Source organism: Colobus angolensis, unplaced genomic scaffold (assembly GCF_000951035.1).
Source record: "Colobus angolensis palliatus isolate OR3802 unplaced genomic scaffold, Cang.pa_1.0 Scaffold102, whole genome shotgun sequence".
Lineage (NCBI taxonomy): Eukaryota > Metazoa > Chordata > Mammalia > Primates > Cercopithecidae > Colobus > Colobus angolensis.
Genome location: NW_012111142.1, coordinates 3910272 through 3928292, shown reverse-complemented (window position 1 = coordinate 3928292; position 18021 = coordinate 3910272). Strand labels below are relative to the sequence as shown.

At 38.7% G+C, this 18021-nt stretch overlaps 1 protein-coding gene across 1 annotated transcript in view; it reads left to right on the top strand.

The window, feature by feature from the left end:
* Positions 1-18021, top strand: part of INADL (InaD-like (Drosophila)) — a 472039-nt gene that overhangs the window by 127902 nt on the left and 326116 nt on the right. The window contains exons 18-19 of the mRNA XM_011941560.1: positions 12779-12988; positions 16657-16776. Coding sequence (XP_011796950.1) covers positions 12779-12988; positions 16657-16776 — 330 coding nt within the window. The remainder of the gene's footprint in view (positions 1-12778; positions 12989-16656; positions 16777-18021) is intronic.

Here is an 18021-nt window from a genome sequence, read left to right as displayed (position 1 = left end):
TCTCAGCCTCCCAAAGTGCTAGGATTACAGGCTTGAGCCACCGTGCCCGGCCAACTGTGCCTAATTTATAAATTAACCCTTATCATAGGTGATATTGTTTGCCTCTGTGTCTCCACCCAAATCTCATCTCAAATTATAATCCCCATGTGTCAGGGGAGGGACCTGGTGGGAGGTAATTGGATCATTAGTGGGGGTTTCCCCCATGCTGTTCCTGTGATAATGAGTGAGTTCTCACAAGATCTGATGGTTTAAAAGTGTGTGGCACCTCCCCCCTCATTCTCTCTCTCTCCTGCTGCCATGTAAGATGTGCCTTGCTTCCCCTTTGCCTTACACCATGATTGTAAGTTTCCTGAGGCACCCCCCACAGCCATGGGGAACTGTGAGTCAATTAAACCTCTTTTCTTTTATAATTTACGCAGTCTCAGGTAGTGCTTTATATAGCATTGGTATGTATGTAAGGGAACAATCATAGTATATATAGGGCTTGGTACTATCTGTGATTTCAGGCATCCACTGGGGATCTTCAAACGTATTCCTTATGGATAAGGGGGGACTACTGTACTCTGTGTCAGGGATTGTTTAAAACACTTTAGGTATATGGACTGATTCAATCTTCTCTACAACCTCCAAGCTATAGGTCCTGTGGTCATCCTTGTTTTATGGATAAGGAAAACTGGTGCTGAGGTTAAGGAGTTCGCTCATGACCACCCAGTTAGTAAATGGAGCTGAGCTCCTGAGTCTGTGGTTTTGTCAGGTACAATCTGTAGACCAAAAACAATACTAATTCTTCATAATTATGGCTCAACTGAAAGGCAATAGAAATTTCTAGTTATGTTGTCATTCTGGAGAGACATACTTAATATAATTTTAAAAACTTTTCCTCGCCATCAGAGAAATGCAAATCAAAACCACAATGAGATACCATCTCACACCTGTTAGAATGGCCATCATTAAAAAATCAGGAAACAACAGGTGTTGGAGAGGATGTGGAGAAATAGGAACACTTTTACACTGTTGGTGGGATTGTAAACTAGTTCAACCATTATGGAAAACAGTATGGCGATTCCTCAAGGATCTAGAACTAGATGTACCATATGACCCAGCCATCCCACTACTGGGTATATACCCAAAGGATTATAAATTATTCTACTACAAAGACACATGCACACGTATGTTTATTGTGGCACTATTCGCAATAGCAAAGACTTGGAATCAACCCAAATGTCCATCTGTGACAGACTGGATTAAGAAAATGTGGCACATATACACCATGGAATACTATGCAGCCATAAAAAAGGATGAGTTTGCGTCCTTTGTAGGGACATGGATGCAGCTGGAAACCATCATTCTTAGCAAACTATCACAAGAAGAGAAAACCAAACACCGTATGTTCTCACTCATAGGTGGGAACTGAACAATGAGATCACTTGGACTCGGGAAGGGGAACATCACACACTGGGGCTTATCATGGGGAGGAGGGGAGGGGGGAGGGATTGCATTGGGGAGTTATACCTGATATAAATGATGAATTGATGGGTGCTGACGAGTTGATGGGTGCAGCACACCAACATGGCACAAGTATACATATGTAACAAACCTGCACGCTATGCACATGTACCCTAGAACTTAAAGTATAATTAAAAAAAAAACTTTTCTTCAGATGATTCTTGAAGCCTTGTGATCCCTTGCCTTTACTCCTCTCACCTGGCCAAAGCTCTTCACTGACATAATTTTTATTTGTTTATGTATTTATTGCCACCTGAGAGTATAAACTGTGTGCTTTACCTTGGATTTCCTAGCAGGACTCCTTGCCTTTTTCCTGTACAGTTTCAAAGTTAGCAAAGTTTTAATTCTACATACTGTGTGCTGTATATCAGCATTGGTTGACCTTTCAAGGATTAAAAAGAAAAGATCAAAACACTGCAGAATCTTTTCTAAAGAATGAAGGGCATCCTGTCACTCTGACATGGCTGTGTTGTCAGGCAATCTCCCAGTCTAGAGATGCCTCCCATCTTACAGTGTCTGCTCAGGAAGAGTGAAGACTGAGGATGCCATGCTGTTCTGAGCCTCTCTTTGTGCACTCAAGAGGTTATAGATCTGCATATCTGGAGGGCATAGATTCAGCCCTGTGTTTTCATTTTTTAATATTTGAATGTAACATCACGAGGTGAGGGGTTTAGCAGCTGATAGCACTGTTGGTCTAAGTCACATATGCTCAGTTGAATTTAGAAGGCAGTAAATGGGATACAAACTGTTAACTCCTCAAACCTGTATGTCCTTTTAACTTCTTTTCCACCATAATTCTCATAGTAATAGTAATAATAATAATGTTATAATAATAATAATAATATTACCATGAGAATTATGATGGAGAAGAAATTATTACTATGAAGTGATTACTATGGACTTACTAAGCACATCGCATGCCTTGTTGAACACTTTTAATAACTGTGGAATCTGTACTATTGTTATTTCCATTTACAAATGAAAAACTCAAGTCTTCACGATTAAACAACTTGATCGCTATCATTCAGCTAGTATTTGTGTTGAGGTTAAGTTGACAATGATTTGTTTGGAAAGTTAAATTCCAAAATCAGTATTTGCAAAGCTTTTAGGTTTTTATATATCTACAGTTTCCCTGCGTCATAATGACTTTCAACTAATACAATTTTTTTCTGGAAGATAATGGAGTATTTCTTATTTATAAATTCATATTCTACATTTATAAAAATGGTAAAGTGCACTTAACATAAAATTTACCATCTTAACTGTTTTTAAATGAATAGTTCAGTAGTGTTAAGTATATTCACATTTCAACTAATGTAAATTTTGTTATTTTTTGAGAGGGAGTCTCACTCTGTTGCCCAGGCTGGAGTACAGTGGCGCTATCTTGGTTCACTGCAACCTCAGCCTCCTGGGTTCAAGCAATTCTCCTGCCTCAGCCTCATGAGTAGCTGGGATTACAGGTGTGCACCACCATGCCTGGCTAATGTTTTTGTATTTTTAGTAGAGACGGGGTTTCGCCATGCTGGCCAGGCTGGTCTCAAACTCCGCGTCTCAAGTGATCTGCCCGCCTTGGCCTCCCAAAGCCCTGCGATTACAGGCATGAGCCACTGCACCCGGCCACAACTAATGTGATTTTAATTATACTTGAGTACTACTGTCTGCCTGATAGAACCTCAGGCATTTCAGCAAGATGATGGGGCTTTTAGATAAAGGATAGTTGTATGGTTTGTTTTGTTTTCCTTACAACTAGCAAAAGTCCTGGACCAGGACTGACTGGTAACCACATAAACAATTACAGCATGACATAAAATTTTCAAGAGATGAAACATCCAAGGAATGTATCTAATATACAAACAAGTTATTCAGCAGGAGACCAGAAGGGTTATGAGAAAGGAATAGTCTTCAAGAAGTGATTTCCATGGGACTCTTGGTTAAACCATTTAAAATACTGTGGTGCTTAAAATAGGTTTTTAAAGTACTAAACTTTATAGGATAAAAGTATGTGCAAGCTTATATACTTTTTATTCCTTTTGAGAATATATTTTGATCTTTTAGCAAGTTCCTTTGTCCACTTCTCTGCCATTTTACTTTTTATTGCTTTCTGTACTGTGCTTACTGTGCAGCTCTGGGACTGTTTAGTTCTATGTCTGATGTGTGGAAAAATCTATTCTTACTGCCTAATAGTATTTAGGAAGTAATAAGACACAAGGAACCAGGAACCGTATCAGTTTAATCTATCTTGAGTGGACTGAATGTACTTTGTGGGCACTTACTTTGAACGTGATGGTGTTGTGGTAATTGGTATGATTAGTGTAATACTTTGCTATATTATACAATAGTTAAACATGGAGTTGGATTTAGATAAGATAGCTTGCTCATTATTCATTAGAATCAATTAGTTGTTGCTTTGCATTCACTATAAATACGTTTATTTCTCTTTCCCAAAAGTAAATGCTTAGCTTATTGGTCAAATCAGAAGACAGTCTTTTGAAATTATTAATTATACCCTATTGTTTTAAACCAGAACTGTTCTTGTGATTTTAATTCAGCTAATGGTTCCTGACATGACTTTTGTTGCTCCGAAAATGGCAAAGGAAAAAGAAAAGGTGTGTTAAGATATATCTTATCAAAAAAGGACACATGCTGTCGTATGTATTTTGTTGTTCTTTTTTTTTTTATAGTAAATGCCCTTTTTGAGTTTTGTGACAAAAATGTACATCAATTTCATTGCTGATGCAGTGTTTTGAATTAACTTCTATCTTTCCTTGCTTTTTATAGTGGTTTTGTGAATGTTTGGGTAGAAAGTAGGAACAAATTTGAGTCAAGATACTCTGTCAAATTAAGTTATAGTAAATGCCCTTTTTGAGTTTTGTGACAAAAATGTACATCAATTTCATTGCTGATGCAGTGTTTTGAATTAACTTCTATCTTTCCTTACTTTTTATAGTGGTTTTGTGAATGTTTGGGTAGAAAGTAGGAACAAATTTGAGTCAAGATACTCTGTCAAATTAAGTTATAGGATTTTAGAGTTGAGAGAAGGGATCATAACTCATGTATCCAACTTTTTCGTTTTACGTTTGTGAGGAAACTGACTCAGAGAAATGAAGACACTCGTGAAACTGTACACATCCAGGTGTGGACCAAGCTAGGTCTCAAAACTCGTCTCTTTTAATCCACGCTCATCCTAACACTAATGGGCTGAATATCTGTCGTCATTGTCTTTCTCTCTTATCTATCTTCTCTCCTTTTTAAAAACCTTGGAATTCTTGTTTTCTGACATTACTCACAATGGAAATTTTAATTCATGCTAGCTGTGCCACTGAGCTTCTGCAGATCACTGTTTTCCTTTTTCCTTAAGGTGTATAAATCTGTATGTGTGTGTGCATGTGTATAAAAGAACCTTTCCTTTGCCTCTTTGTACCCAGTTCCTCCTTTTGCCTACCTCTGGAATGAAATAGTTGCGTCCCTTTTATTTAATTTTTAATGTTTTTTAGAGACAAAGACTCACTGTATTGCCCAGGGTGGTCTCGACCTCCTGGACTCAAGCGATCCTCCCACCTTGGCCTCCCAAAATGCTGGGATTATAGGCTGGGATTACACTGTGCCCAGCCAACTGTCTCCCTTTTAAACTTAATGGTTTCTTTCTGCATTCTCTATTTTAGCAACTTCCTTGAGATGTTGCTTTGAAAATTTATTTAGCTGTTAATTAATTTAGATTTTAACTTAATACTCCTTAGTTCAAATAATAATGGCCACATTTAAGAGTATAGTTTTCAAGAAGCCAATATTTGGCTACCTGCTGTTTTCATAGTTTCCTCAGTTGATCATTACTGAGTTGGAATAATTCTCTTATCCAGTATTACAGAGCTAACTATTCATGTTGTCCAGAAATTTGTGTGTAGTTCCTTTAAAATTATCTTTGAAACATACTTTCTCTTACTGAAATAAAAATACATATCCGTGGAATGAAGCTGAAAGCCTGGTTCTGTAATGATATGTGCTATAGCATTGAATTCATTGGTTGGTGGATTGTTTCTTTTCACTTGTAGAGTACTTTCTATTTCACAGTTGATTGAAGTTGTTTTGCTAGTCCTTCGTTGGAATCATTTCATCCTTGTGAAGGACCTCTGTAATACAGCTGTAGAGCAGGTATTTTGGTGTGGTGAACTATACAACACAGCCTAGAACTTTAATAACGTACTATTAAGACTATATACATTAGGCCGGCATGGTGTCTCATGCCTGTAATTCCAGTACTTCGGGAGCCTGAGGTGGGAGGATCCCTTGAGCCCAGAAGTTTGAGATCTGCTGAGCAATATAGGGAGACCACATCTCTACAAAAAATAAAAACGATTTAGCTAAATGTGGTGTGCACTTGTGGTCCCAGCTATTTAGGAGGCTGAGGTGGGAGGATCACTTAAGCCCAAGAGGTTGAGACTGCACTGAGCTGTGATTGTGCCACTGCACTCAAGCCTGAGTGACAGAGTGAGACCCTGTCTCAAAAAAGAAAAAAAAGATTCTATGAATTAGCCATATTTCCTCTCATGAGTTTAGTCGACCAGCTTTATATTTAATACACTCAGTTGACAGTAAGAGTCAAAATTATCAAAGGAAATAAACTGTGGTCCATCTCTTTGTCATTCTGCTGTGTGGTCTTTAAATTCCTATCCTGTTATTTAATGTCTTTAAAAGTTTGAGTGTTACATACAGAATAGATTTTTTTAAAAACGAACAAACCCAAAAGATATTCTTCATTTTGAATGTAGTTAAGTCTTTGTTACACCTTGTGTTTCTTTATTGGGGTAATACTGCAAAGCATATCAATGTTAAATATTAGAACAATTCTTGGTATATATCTCCTGTTCTTATTTCCTAAATGCCTCTTACTGATGCATTTGCCAGTTTATTACCTATGACACTTTTCTTGTTAATTCCTTCTGTCTCCTCTTTATGTCATGTTCTCTACTTCATGTCTTTTCACTGAGTTTGCCATGGTAGCTTGGATTTGTAGTCTAGGTTTTGGAGCAGTTTCACGGCTAGAGCTCTCCACATCTTCAAGTTGATGTCTCTGTCTGACAGAGCCCATTTCCGCTGAACCACCTCTCCGCTCCAGGTGATGCTCCTGCACTCTGCCTTAGCTTATGTGAAATCTGGTCTCTTTGATCTTTGGGAATGTACACAAATATTCATATAATACATTTTATGGACACATCAGAAACTTTGAATCCCATTCATTTGGGCATAATGATTATCACATGTTTGAATTTGTTCATGTAAAAGTCTTATGCCTACCAAATCAATGGATTCTTGAGAAAGTAACTGTGCATTGAAATTTGGCAAACAAATGCATGTTTTACCTGTACATGCAGGCATGCTAAACATTCTGTATCTTCTAACTTTTCATCTGCTAGGTACTGAAACATGAACCTCTAGTGGCCAAGTGCGATATTTAAGGGATTCAGTTTTATACACTTTGGTAAGATGATAAAAATATCTTCTAACATATTTGTCTTCTTTCAACACTTCATTCATTTAGCAAATACTTAAGTTAGAGAAGCAGCATCGCTTAGTGTGGCTAAAAGCACAAACTCTGGGATTTGACTGGCTGGCTTAATTTCTGGCTCTGCCATTTACCAGCCCTGTGCTTTGGTTAAGCTATTTAATTTTTCTTAATTTCCTCACCAGAAAAGTGAGGATAATGATAGTACGTACCTACCTCATGATGATGTGAGGATTAAATGGATTCAAATAAGTAAGATTCTGAGAACAGTGCCTGGTATGGCAAGAGCTTAGTGTGTGTTACCAGCTGTTGTTGTTATTCCTGTATGATGCGATGTGGCTTTTGCTTTTGGTGTACTTGTTGCCCCGTGGGAAGAGAGAAACTAAATAGACAGTCATTCAACGTTTTAACTACTCTTCAGTGCCTTCTCCATGACGAGCATTGTAGTAGGCCCTGAAAATCCAGCGAAAAAATAAGCAAACACATTCTTGGTCTCATAAAGCTTACTTTTAGTAGGAAGTAATTTAAAGGAAGTCATTTACAATAATTTCAGTAAAATGTAATAAGTATTTTAATGAAGAAAATGCAACAAGCTGTAGATACATCTAACAGGAAGACCAAACTAATTCTAGAAGGTCAACCAGTAAAGGAAATATATTATGATAAATGCTGTAATTGAAGGTCTTTTTAGGTTTAGGGATATCACAGAGTAGGAAGTGCTTGGGTCTTTAAGGAGTAAGGGAGTGCTTCTCATTGGAGGAGACACTTGAGCTGACTGACTCTGGTGGCAAAGTCTAGACAAATGGCGGTGGGTCAGGGAGAGCATTCCTGGCTGAGGGAATGGCTTGCATTATGCCATGCAGCATGACAAGGCCTTTCACAATACCTGGGTTTCCATTTCACAGTACCTGGGATAAAATGTTGGGCAAATGGAAGTAGGCAGTGGTATGTGTGGGGAGAGTGAGAGACGAGACAGAACTGCAGTTCTGAAGGATTTTTCTTCCATGAAGAATAAAGGAGTTAGGACTTTATCCTGAAGGCAGTAGGTGTCCCTGAAGTATTTTAAGCAGAGGAGGAATTATAATCACCTTTTTATTTTTAAAGATGGTTCTATTATCTCTGTAGAAAATTGACTCATGGGGGCAAGATTAGAGACGGGTAGACCTATCAGGAAACTGTAGCAGCTGCTCAGAAATAACGAGAAGTTGAACCAAGGCTGTGGCAGTGGAAACGGAAAGGAAGAATCAGAAAAGATAAAAGGCTGAGATTAAAAAACTGACATGCCTTAGTGAGCAACTCAATGGAGGGGTGAGGGGGAGAACGGAATGCTTGGGTATATGCTGATGCCACTCAGAGGATATAGGGAGGCCGAGGCAGGAGGATCACTTGAGGCCAGGAGTTCGAGACCAGCCTCACCAATATGGCAAAACCCCGTCTGTACTAAAAATACAAAAATTAGCTGGGAGTTACGGCGCACACCTGTAATGTCAGCTATCGGGTGGCTGAGGCACGAGAATCCAGCCTGGGTGACCGAGAGGGATTCTGTCTCAAAAAAAAAAAAAAAAAGAGGTGTAGGGTACAACTTTCAGAAGTAAATGGGTTGAACCAAACATATGGGACACTGTTACAGCATGTGTAATAATATAAATCTTATGAATAAAGAGGAAGAAAATTCCTTCAAAAGAGAATGGCTCGCATAGTACATGTTTCTCATGTTCTATGATTGGTCTCTAGTGCCCTCTATTGGCTATTTAGTCTAAAGCAGCATCTTGATTCTTAAATACAATGTTCCTTGCAGTGTTATTTACCAAAAGAAGAAATATTAGAGATTTTAAAATTATGATGAAAGGTGATAAAAACTGATGGGGACTTTGTTTTTAGTAGGAAGACAGTTAAAATAATTTCAGCAAGGTGCTATTGGGGGTGTGCATGTTGGCAGCACATATACTAAAATTGGAATGATACAGAGATCATCAGCGTGACCCGTTGTGCAAGAATAACATACACATTTGTGAAGTGCTTCATATATATATCTATGTAAATGTGCCTGGGGGCCTAGGGGTTGGGTAAGGGTTTTGAGAAGTATCTCTATAACATTTTGTTTGCTATAACATGCACATAATGTCATACACTGTATTTTCAGAAAATGGACCTTTCTGATGAGAAGCAGCCTGAGTCAGGCTGGTTTTTGAGCATTTTTATGCAGCAAAGCCTCAAGAATAGCAGCCACCCCAGCAGGCAGTAGCAGCTGCTGTTTTTCCATAGGGTGGCTGCTGCATGTGATGTAAAGGAAATGAAAGGAAATGACTGTTACTCATTAAAGCGATTTCATTCAGCTATGTGGGAAATCACAGGCAGAAAAGTCATCATAGAAAATGAAGCAGCGATTATACATAATGGGGCATCTTCAGAGGTGGCTAGTTTGTCGCCTCCCTACCCCCCAAATAACAAAGAAGCTGCCTTTGGGTTCTGTCATCCAGGAAAAGGGGTGGTAGATTGGATTTATTGTTTAGCATAACTAGTGGTCTAAACCTGAATACATTTTAGTAAGCAAGCACACCTGTCACTAGTTTGAGGTCTGAAGAAGGCCTCACTTTGTGTAAATTAGTACTTACAATGACTTTTCTGGCAATAAGGGAAATATGTTCACCTTTCAAGAGTAGAAGTCTATTTCCATTTCCTTCTGGGGAATCTTCCTTTAAAATGTTCCTAAATTATCAATTCAATGGGTTGCATTTTGAAAACCTCCTCACCTATTTGGGTTAAAAATAGTATTTTTAAATTTTGGTGTTATATGAAACTGCAGAGATTATTCACAAACCACTTAGTACAACCATTTATTTGCTTTTGGTATATTTTGCTGTTGCAGTTTTCTCTAAGAAAGTGTAGAAATTGGGCCGGGCGCGGTGGCTCAAGCCTGTAATCCCAGCACTTTGGGAGGCCGAGACGGGCGGATCACGAGGTCAGGAGATCGAGACCATCCTGACTAACACAGTGAAACCCCGTCTCTACTAAAAAATACAAAAAACTAGCCAGGTGAGGTGGCGGGCGCCTGTAGTCCCAGCTACTTGGGAGGCTGAGGCAGGAGAATGGCGTAAACCCGGGAGGCGGAGCTTGCAGTGAGCTGAGATCCGGCCACTGCACTCCAGCCCGGGCGACAGAGCAAGACTCCGTCTCAAAAAAAAAAAAAAAAAAAAAAAGAAAGTGTAGAAATTAATAATACGAAGTAATGTTAGCTGCTGTGCATTTCATGAGAGGAATAAGCTATTATGTAGTCTCCCTTCTCCCCCCAATAAAAAAGCCTTTCATCAAAAACTGACATCCTAAATGAAGGAAATAATTGTACAGCTTATTTATTAGTGTGTCAAACTTAAAATGTAATGGTTTCATATTTCAGGATGAAAAGTGTGTTGTGATTCATGGTTGCCAGTGACAAAATAGACAGCTCTTTTATATTACCGCATCCATTGCCTGCTGATATGCCACTGTGCTTTTTGGTTCTGTTCTATTCTCTTCCTATGCAATAGCTCCCTCTACTTGAAAATACTGGTGTAATTATAGTTTAACAGTATTTTATTAGTGAGTTCCCTGGACTCTTTTTTACTTTTAATCCTCTTCATAAATACGTGGTGTTATACATCAGAGCATGTAAGAAAATTTTGAAGAGTCTCTTGACTCAGGGGTAGAAAGGCAAGGTTACTTGCAAAACCCAAGATAAGTTACATTTGAAGACATTCTTCAAGGAATTAGCTGTGTAGCCTTTGTTGATTTAAATATGGTGTATTTGGTTAAATTCCATGCAGTACTTTGAAAATGAACCCTGATGTCTGAAACACAAAGGCATAGAAAACTGGATCAGAAAACTTCAAAAGAATCATCAGCCACTTCAAACAGACATAGCCAGGAACTTGGCAAATTCTTACTTTGCTAATTCCAAAGTTTTATAATTCCCACACAAAACCTAGCAGTTTTTCTCTACTTTCTCTGGAAGGGTTTAAGAGAGGCTAGAGTAGTAGAATCTCAGGTTACAATATCTTGCCTTGTGGAACAGCATGTGCATAATGAAATAATGGGAGAAGCATAGAGAAACCAATGTGAATGCTGCTGTGTTTGGGATGTCATTATTTTTTCTCCCCCTTGCTAGGTTAAAAGTTCTGTAATAGTGCTGTACACCTGCACCGTTAAGACAAATTAAGAGACTCTGCTCAATCATAAGATGGCCATATGAATATTTCTTTCTTCTCAATTTACTATTCTTTGTTTCCCATTTCTTCTGACCATTATGATGCAGAGCAAGCTGCAGAGTGAGGTGGTCAAGAGTAAGGACTTAAGAGTTAGGCTGCCTGGTTGGATCCTGGCTCTGCCACATATACGCTGGGCGATATTGGCTAGTTTCCTTAACTTTCTGAGCCTCGGTTTCCTCATCTGTAAAACACAGACAATAAATCTGCCTACATCCTGGAGATGTAAGGATTAGATAAATTAGTGATTGTCAAGCCCAACATATAGTAAGTGCTATATATCAGTTTGTTAAATAAATTAAAAAACAATAGTGGAGATATAAATTGGTTTTTTTTAACCAGGTATATTGAATGTCAATGTTGTCCTCAGTGTTTAATATCAAGAAATATGGGGTCCTCCCAATGGGCGAAAGATCTGTACATTGCTTTTGTTCATAAATTCATATTTAACTATGTATTGGAATAGTTGTGACCTAAGGGCACTATATCATAATTTTAGGTCACATTATTTATAAATATACTTTTTAAAATACAGTGGAATCTTCCATGGTTTCCATGTCTTTTCTGGATTTGTGTGATTTTATAGGATTCTGTACTACAGTGAAGGTATAAGAATGGAGTATCATTTCCCGTTTTATATTTATGATTACGTTCATGCTTTTCTTGGAGCTTACTTATGACTCTGGAGGAGTAACAGACAGGCTTATCTTGGTTCCATCATATGACTGTGCTTGAGAATGTCAGAGAATCTTGCCCAACTGTTCCCAGACCTCTTATGGTCCAACCAAATATCAATCACTAAAAATTTTAACAGGAAGTCTATATATTTTGGGCACTCAGACATGCCACTGAAATTGTTAAGATTATATTTTCACCTTGATACAACCTGATATTTGCGTGGTGTTTTATTTATTTATTTTTTGGGACAGGGTCTTGCTGTGTCACCACAGCTCTGCAGTGAGTTCTGAACCACAGCTCACTGCAGCCTTGACCTCCTGGGCTGAAGCAATCCTTCCACCTCAGCAACCTCTGCTCCACCCCCCAGGTAGCTTGGACTACAAACACACACCACCACACCTGGCTAATTTTTGTATATTTTGCAGAGATGGGATTTTGTCATGTTGTCCAGGCTGGTCTTGAACTCCTGGGCTCAAGTGATCCTCCTGCCTCCCAGAGTGCTGGGATTACAGGCATGAGCCACTGCACCTGGCCTTTTAATTTTTTTAATTAAAAAAACTTTTTCTAGCAAGAAGGTCTTGCTATATTGCCTAGGCTAATCTCAAACTCCTGCACTCAAACAATCCTCCCACCTCAGCCTCCCAAGAAGCTGGGATGGTACAGAGGTGTGCAACCATACCTGACTTAGAGTGAGATTTTAGTTTATTTTTACCTGTTTAGAAGATTATCACCAGAGTGCCAGACACATGAAGTAGGTGGTCAAATAAGATTCATCAGTCAACTCAAGCTGTCCTAAGGCTGCATATTATTTTTCAGTGCATGGACTCATCTTTCTTCTTTGCTCAATTCATAGGACCCTTTAGATCCTACAAGATCAGTGATTGTGATCCGCTCCCTGGTAGCAGATGGTGTAGCAGAAAGAAGTGGGGGACTATTACCTGGAGACCGCCTGGTCTCAGTCAATGAATACTGTTTGGACAACACCTCACTTGCTGAAGCTGTGGAAATACTGAAAGCTGTGCCGCCAGGCATAGTACGCCTTGGCATCTGTAAGCCGTTGGTGGTGAGTGTTGTATTTTGTTAATATAGGAAGTAATAATAGTGCAACAGTTAAAAACATGGATTTTGGAGACACATATACCTGGCCAAGAATTTCTGTTCTACGTTTACTATGTGTGTGACCTTGAGCAGGTTTCTTAATGTCCTTGACTTACAATATCAGAAAAAATAATGTCTCCCTCATAGGGTTTTGGGATTTAAAGGTTATATTCATTAAGTACATAGCATATTATTACATAAATACTAGCTGCTAATATTGCTAGTTCTGCTACTATCACTCTTACTACTATTTTCATCTTCATGCTTTTAGCACAGATTTCTAAGCTCTCAGCACATTTCTTATATGTAAATTATTATTATTCTTATTTTAGAGACAGAGTCTCTCTCTGTCATCCAGGCTGGAGTGCAGTGGCACGATCTCTACTCACTGCAACCTCTGCTTCCTGTGTTCAAGCGATTCTCATGCCTCAGCCTGTCAAGTAGCTGGGATTAATAGCATGTGGCACCGTGCCTGGCTACTAATTTTTTGTATTTTTAGTAGAGATGGGATTTCACCATGTTGGCCAGGCTGGTCTTGAACTCCGGAGCTCAGGCAATCTGCCTGCCTTGGCCTCCCAAAGTGCTTTTTTAGGGACATGAGGCACTGCACCTAGCTATTCTTATATGTAAATTAAAATAAGTGTCCTTTTTAACTTTCGTTTGGGACTGATGTCAAGATGGTATGATAAGTTGAAATCCTTGTGACTATAGCATTTTAACCATATAACAGTGAGAGTTTAATCTGTTTTTCTCTCCATCAAAGCACCTTGTAACTCCTAGCATCAAGAACCCCTCCCTATACTGTCAACCCATCTTGAAGTCATCTTGTTGCTTTATCTTATGGTCAGGGGTTACTGCTTATGACTGAAGGCTACGTTACAGTTATGGTGCTCCGGAGGCCTCTAATGCAAAAAACAAAGTGCCACCATCACCACCAACAACAGAAACTTAATGATGATGATTTTCAGCCAGTTTCATTATTATTTAAGTGCTTACTAAATGTCAGTCATTCTTTTAAGCCCTTTACACTTATTAACTATTAACTAAATTAATCCTCACAGCAACTTTAAGAATAGTCCTTTTGTTACCCTCATTACAGATGAATCAATTGAGGCACAGAGAATTGAGTAACTTACCAAGGTCTTATAACTAGTAAGGGACAGAGTTGTAATGTGCACTCAGCAGGGCACCTTCACACCCTGTGCTCTTAGCCACAGTGCTGTACATGCCTGTATTACGATGTTGTCACTTGCCTAGTTTGTATGCAACTTGTGTGGAACAGATAGCTTGGTTGTAATAAATTGTTAGTCTGGATTTCTAGAAACCTGGGCTCTGCCCCTGACTTTGCTATGAGTTAGCCCAGTAGGTTTCAAACTTAAAGATATGTAATATATATAAGAATCACCTGAGAGATAGTTAAAATGCAGTTTCCCAGGTTCTACTCCCAGAGATTCTCATTTAGTAATTCTGATATGCTCTTCAGGAAACTGCTTCTTCAATGGGTCACCTGTGTAATTCTGATGCAGAATTTTGTACTTTGAGAAACATCATACTAGTAATTTGGTCAATAGGTATATCACTTCTCTGAGCCTATGTTTTTCATCTTTGAAAATACTGAACAAGACTAGAGAATTCCTAAGATATTTTTTTAAGTCCAGTTCTTTAATCTGTGAAACATTTTAAATTAACATACAAAAAACATACTGTAAGTGCTCCTATGTATAGACAGATGGATAGGTAAATATAGATAGATGTGTTCATTGTATTAGGCTGTTCTTGCATTGCTATGAAGAAATACCTGATACTGGGCAATTTGTAAGAAAGAGGTTTAATTAGCTCACAGTTCTATAGGCTGTACAGGAAGCATGGTGGCATCTGCTTCTGGGGAGGACTCTGGGAGCTTTTACTCATGGCAGAAGACAAAGCGGGAGCAGGCACTCACATGGCAAAAGCAGGAGTGAGAGAGAGCTGGAATGGGGTGGGGGATGCCACAGAGCCACAGTTTTTTTTCTTTTTGGAGACAGAGTCTCACTCCGTTGTCCAGGCTGGAGTGCAGTGGTGCAATCTCGGCTCACTGCAACCTCCTCTTATTAATCCTATTTTACAGATCCAAAGTCAGGGTAGAGCAGAAAGACTGTAAATATATAATGGTGATGAGAACAAATTATTTGTATTAAATCTTGTCTTTATATATATATATGGTATGTATATATCTATACACTTCATGTTATATATTTTCATCTTAACTCTTTTCTAAAAAGAGGCTTAAAACCTAGGTGACACGTTGATAAGTGCAGCCTCAAATATACCAGACCCCAAAAATGAATGAAATGACTTATTGTTATTATTTAATATAACAATAGAGATGGGTCTCTCCATGTTGCCCAGGCTGGTCTTGAACTCCTGGGCTGAAGTGATGCTTCTGCCTCAGCCTCCCAAAGTGCTGGAATTACAGATGTGAGCCACCATGCACTGGCTGAAATGACTTTAAAAACTGCATTATAGCTTCAGAACTAATGGAACAGAACCGACAATAAAATTTTTGAGCCAGACAGCTATGGGTTTTTGCTTAGTTATGTGGTTTGCAAGGCTGCGTGTCCTTGTGCCAGTTATTCAACCTCATCAGCTTCCACTTCACTCATCTGTAAGATGAGGTGGCTCACGCCTGTAGTGCCAGCACTTTGAGAGGCAGAGACAGGCAGATCACCTGGGAGATCCGGAGTTTGAGACCAGCCTGGCCAACATGGCGAAACCTCATCTCTACTAAAAATACAAAAACATTAGCAAGCAAGATGGTGCTCTCCCGTAGTCCCAGCCACTTCGGAGGCTGTGGCAGGAGAATCACTTGAACCGGGGCAGCGGAGGTTGCAGTGAGCCAAGATTGCACCACTGCACTCCAGTTTGGGTGACACAGCGAGACTCCGTCTCAATTTAAAAAAAGAGATGAGGATTGCATGGCACGGTAATTGTGAACACAGGCTCTAGTACCAGACAGCCAGGGTTGAAATTTTGGTATATGTAATGTTTGGCAAATTACTGTGTCCACTTTTGCTCACCAGTAAAATAGGATTACTAAGAGGACCCATGTCTTAGAGTATATATTAATGTATTAATTAATATATTTAATATATTTACAGTACTTACATTTGTACCTGGTACATAGTTATATATACAAGATCTATTCCTGGGAAAGTGATTTTTCTTTAAGAAATACTTTAAAAAGTTTGGGAAGCTCTGACTTGAATATGGAGTTCTTTTTAATTATTAAAGAAAGTTTGTTCTAATGAAACAATTTGAATAAATTTTGTGTTGTATATTTGCTCTTAATGGAAAGATGAGAATCTGAACAGTTTGAAATCAAGATATTTTCTTTCTTTTTTTTTTACACGAATAAATCTTTCTTTTCTTTTCTTTTTTCTTTCTTTCTTTTACTTTAAGTTCTGGGATGCGTGTGCAGAAAGTGCAGTTTTGTTACATAGGTATACATGTGCCATGGTGATTTGCTGCACTTAACCCATCGTCTAGGTTTTAAGCCCCACATGCATTGGGTGTTTGTCCTAATGCTTTCCCTCCCCTTGCCCCTCATCCCACAATATTTTCTTATGTATAAATAAATGTGGTTTATATTTTCAGGAAGATAATAAAGAAGAAGAAAGTTGTTATGTTTTACATTCAAGCAGTAATGAAGACAAGACTGAACTTTCAGGAACAATTCATGATATAAATTCTTCTTTAATACTCGAAGCTCCCAAGGTATTTAGTAAATTTATTTCCCATTTGAATGATTTGCTATGAGCTGAAATTTCTATGTAGAAAAAATACAAAAGAAAATAAGACAAAAGCTTGTCCTTATCCTTTGGCTAAATAGGTATAAATAAAGACATAAAGAAGAAAAAAACTTGTCCCCATCCCTTGGCTAAATAGATATAATAAATGAAATAATCCTCCTTTCTCTCTCTCTCTCTCTCTCTTATTTGCGATGGGATCTCCCTGTGTCACCCAGGCTGGAATGCAGTGGTGGGATCTGGGATCACTGTAACCTCTGCCTCCTGGGTTCAAGTGATCCTCCCACCTCAGCCTCTTGAGTAGCTGAGACCACAGACATGTGCTACCACGTCTAGCTAATTTTTTGTATTTTTGGTAAAGATGGGGGTTTTATCATGTTGCCCAGGCTGGTCTTGAACCCCTGAGCTCAAGCAATCTGCCTGCCCCAGCCTCCCAGAGTGCTGGCATTACAGGCATGAGCCATTGCGCCTGGCCTCATTGTATATATACATATATATGTATATATACACACATATATATATATATGTATGTATACACACACACACATATATATATATGGTTTTTTTTACAGACTTTCACTCTGTCACCCAAGTTGGAGTATAGTGGTGTGATCTCAGCTCACTGCAACCTCTGCCTCCCAGGTTCAAGTGATTCTCCTGCCTCAGCCTTCTGAGTAGCTGGGACTACAGGCGTGCACTACCACATCTGGCTAATTTTTATATTTTTAATAGAAACAGGGTTTTGCCATGGTGGCCAGGCTGGTCTCAAACTCCTGACCTCAGGTAATCCACCCACCTCGGCCTGCCGAAGTGCTGAGATTACAGACCTGAGCCACCATGCCCGGCCTATTTTTTTAAAACTAAATTCTTTCCTTCCGTATCACATTGCCTCTCTAAATGATAAAGTCAAGATGTAAAGCATTTTGAAAGAACAAACATACACTAATGTATTCCTAAAATTTTGGATGGTGGAACATATTGTTGAAAATAGACCTGCATTTAAAATGCTATAAAAATGGAACCACACAAAAAATCTTCATATTGAATACTTTCTAAAGAAGAGTTATTTAGTCAAACCCTACCTTATGCTTTAATTTTAGAAAATGTATTTTGAAGCTTTCCTTTTTTATTCTTAAAAGGAATTATACTTATGTTGCTCTTTGCAGTTAGAGTATGGTTTTGCTTTACTTGGTAACAACTGTCTAGTGATATT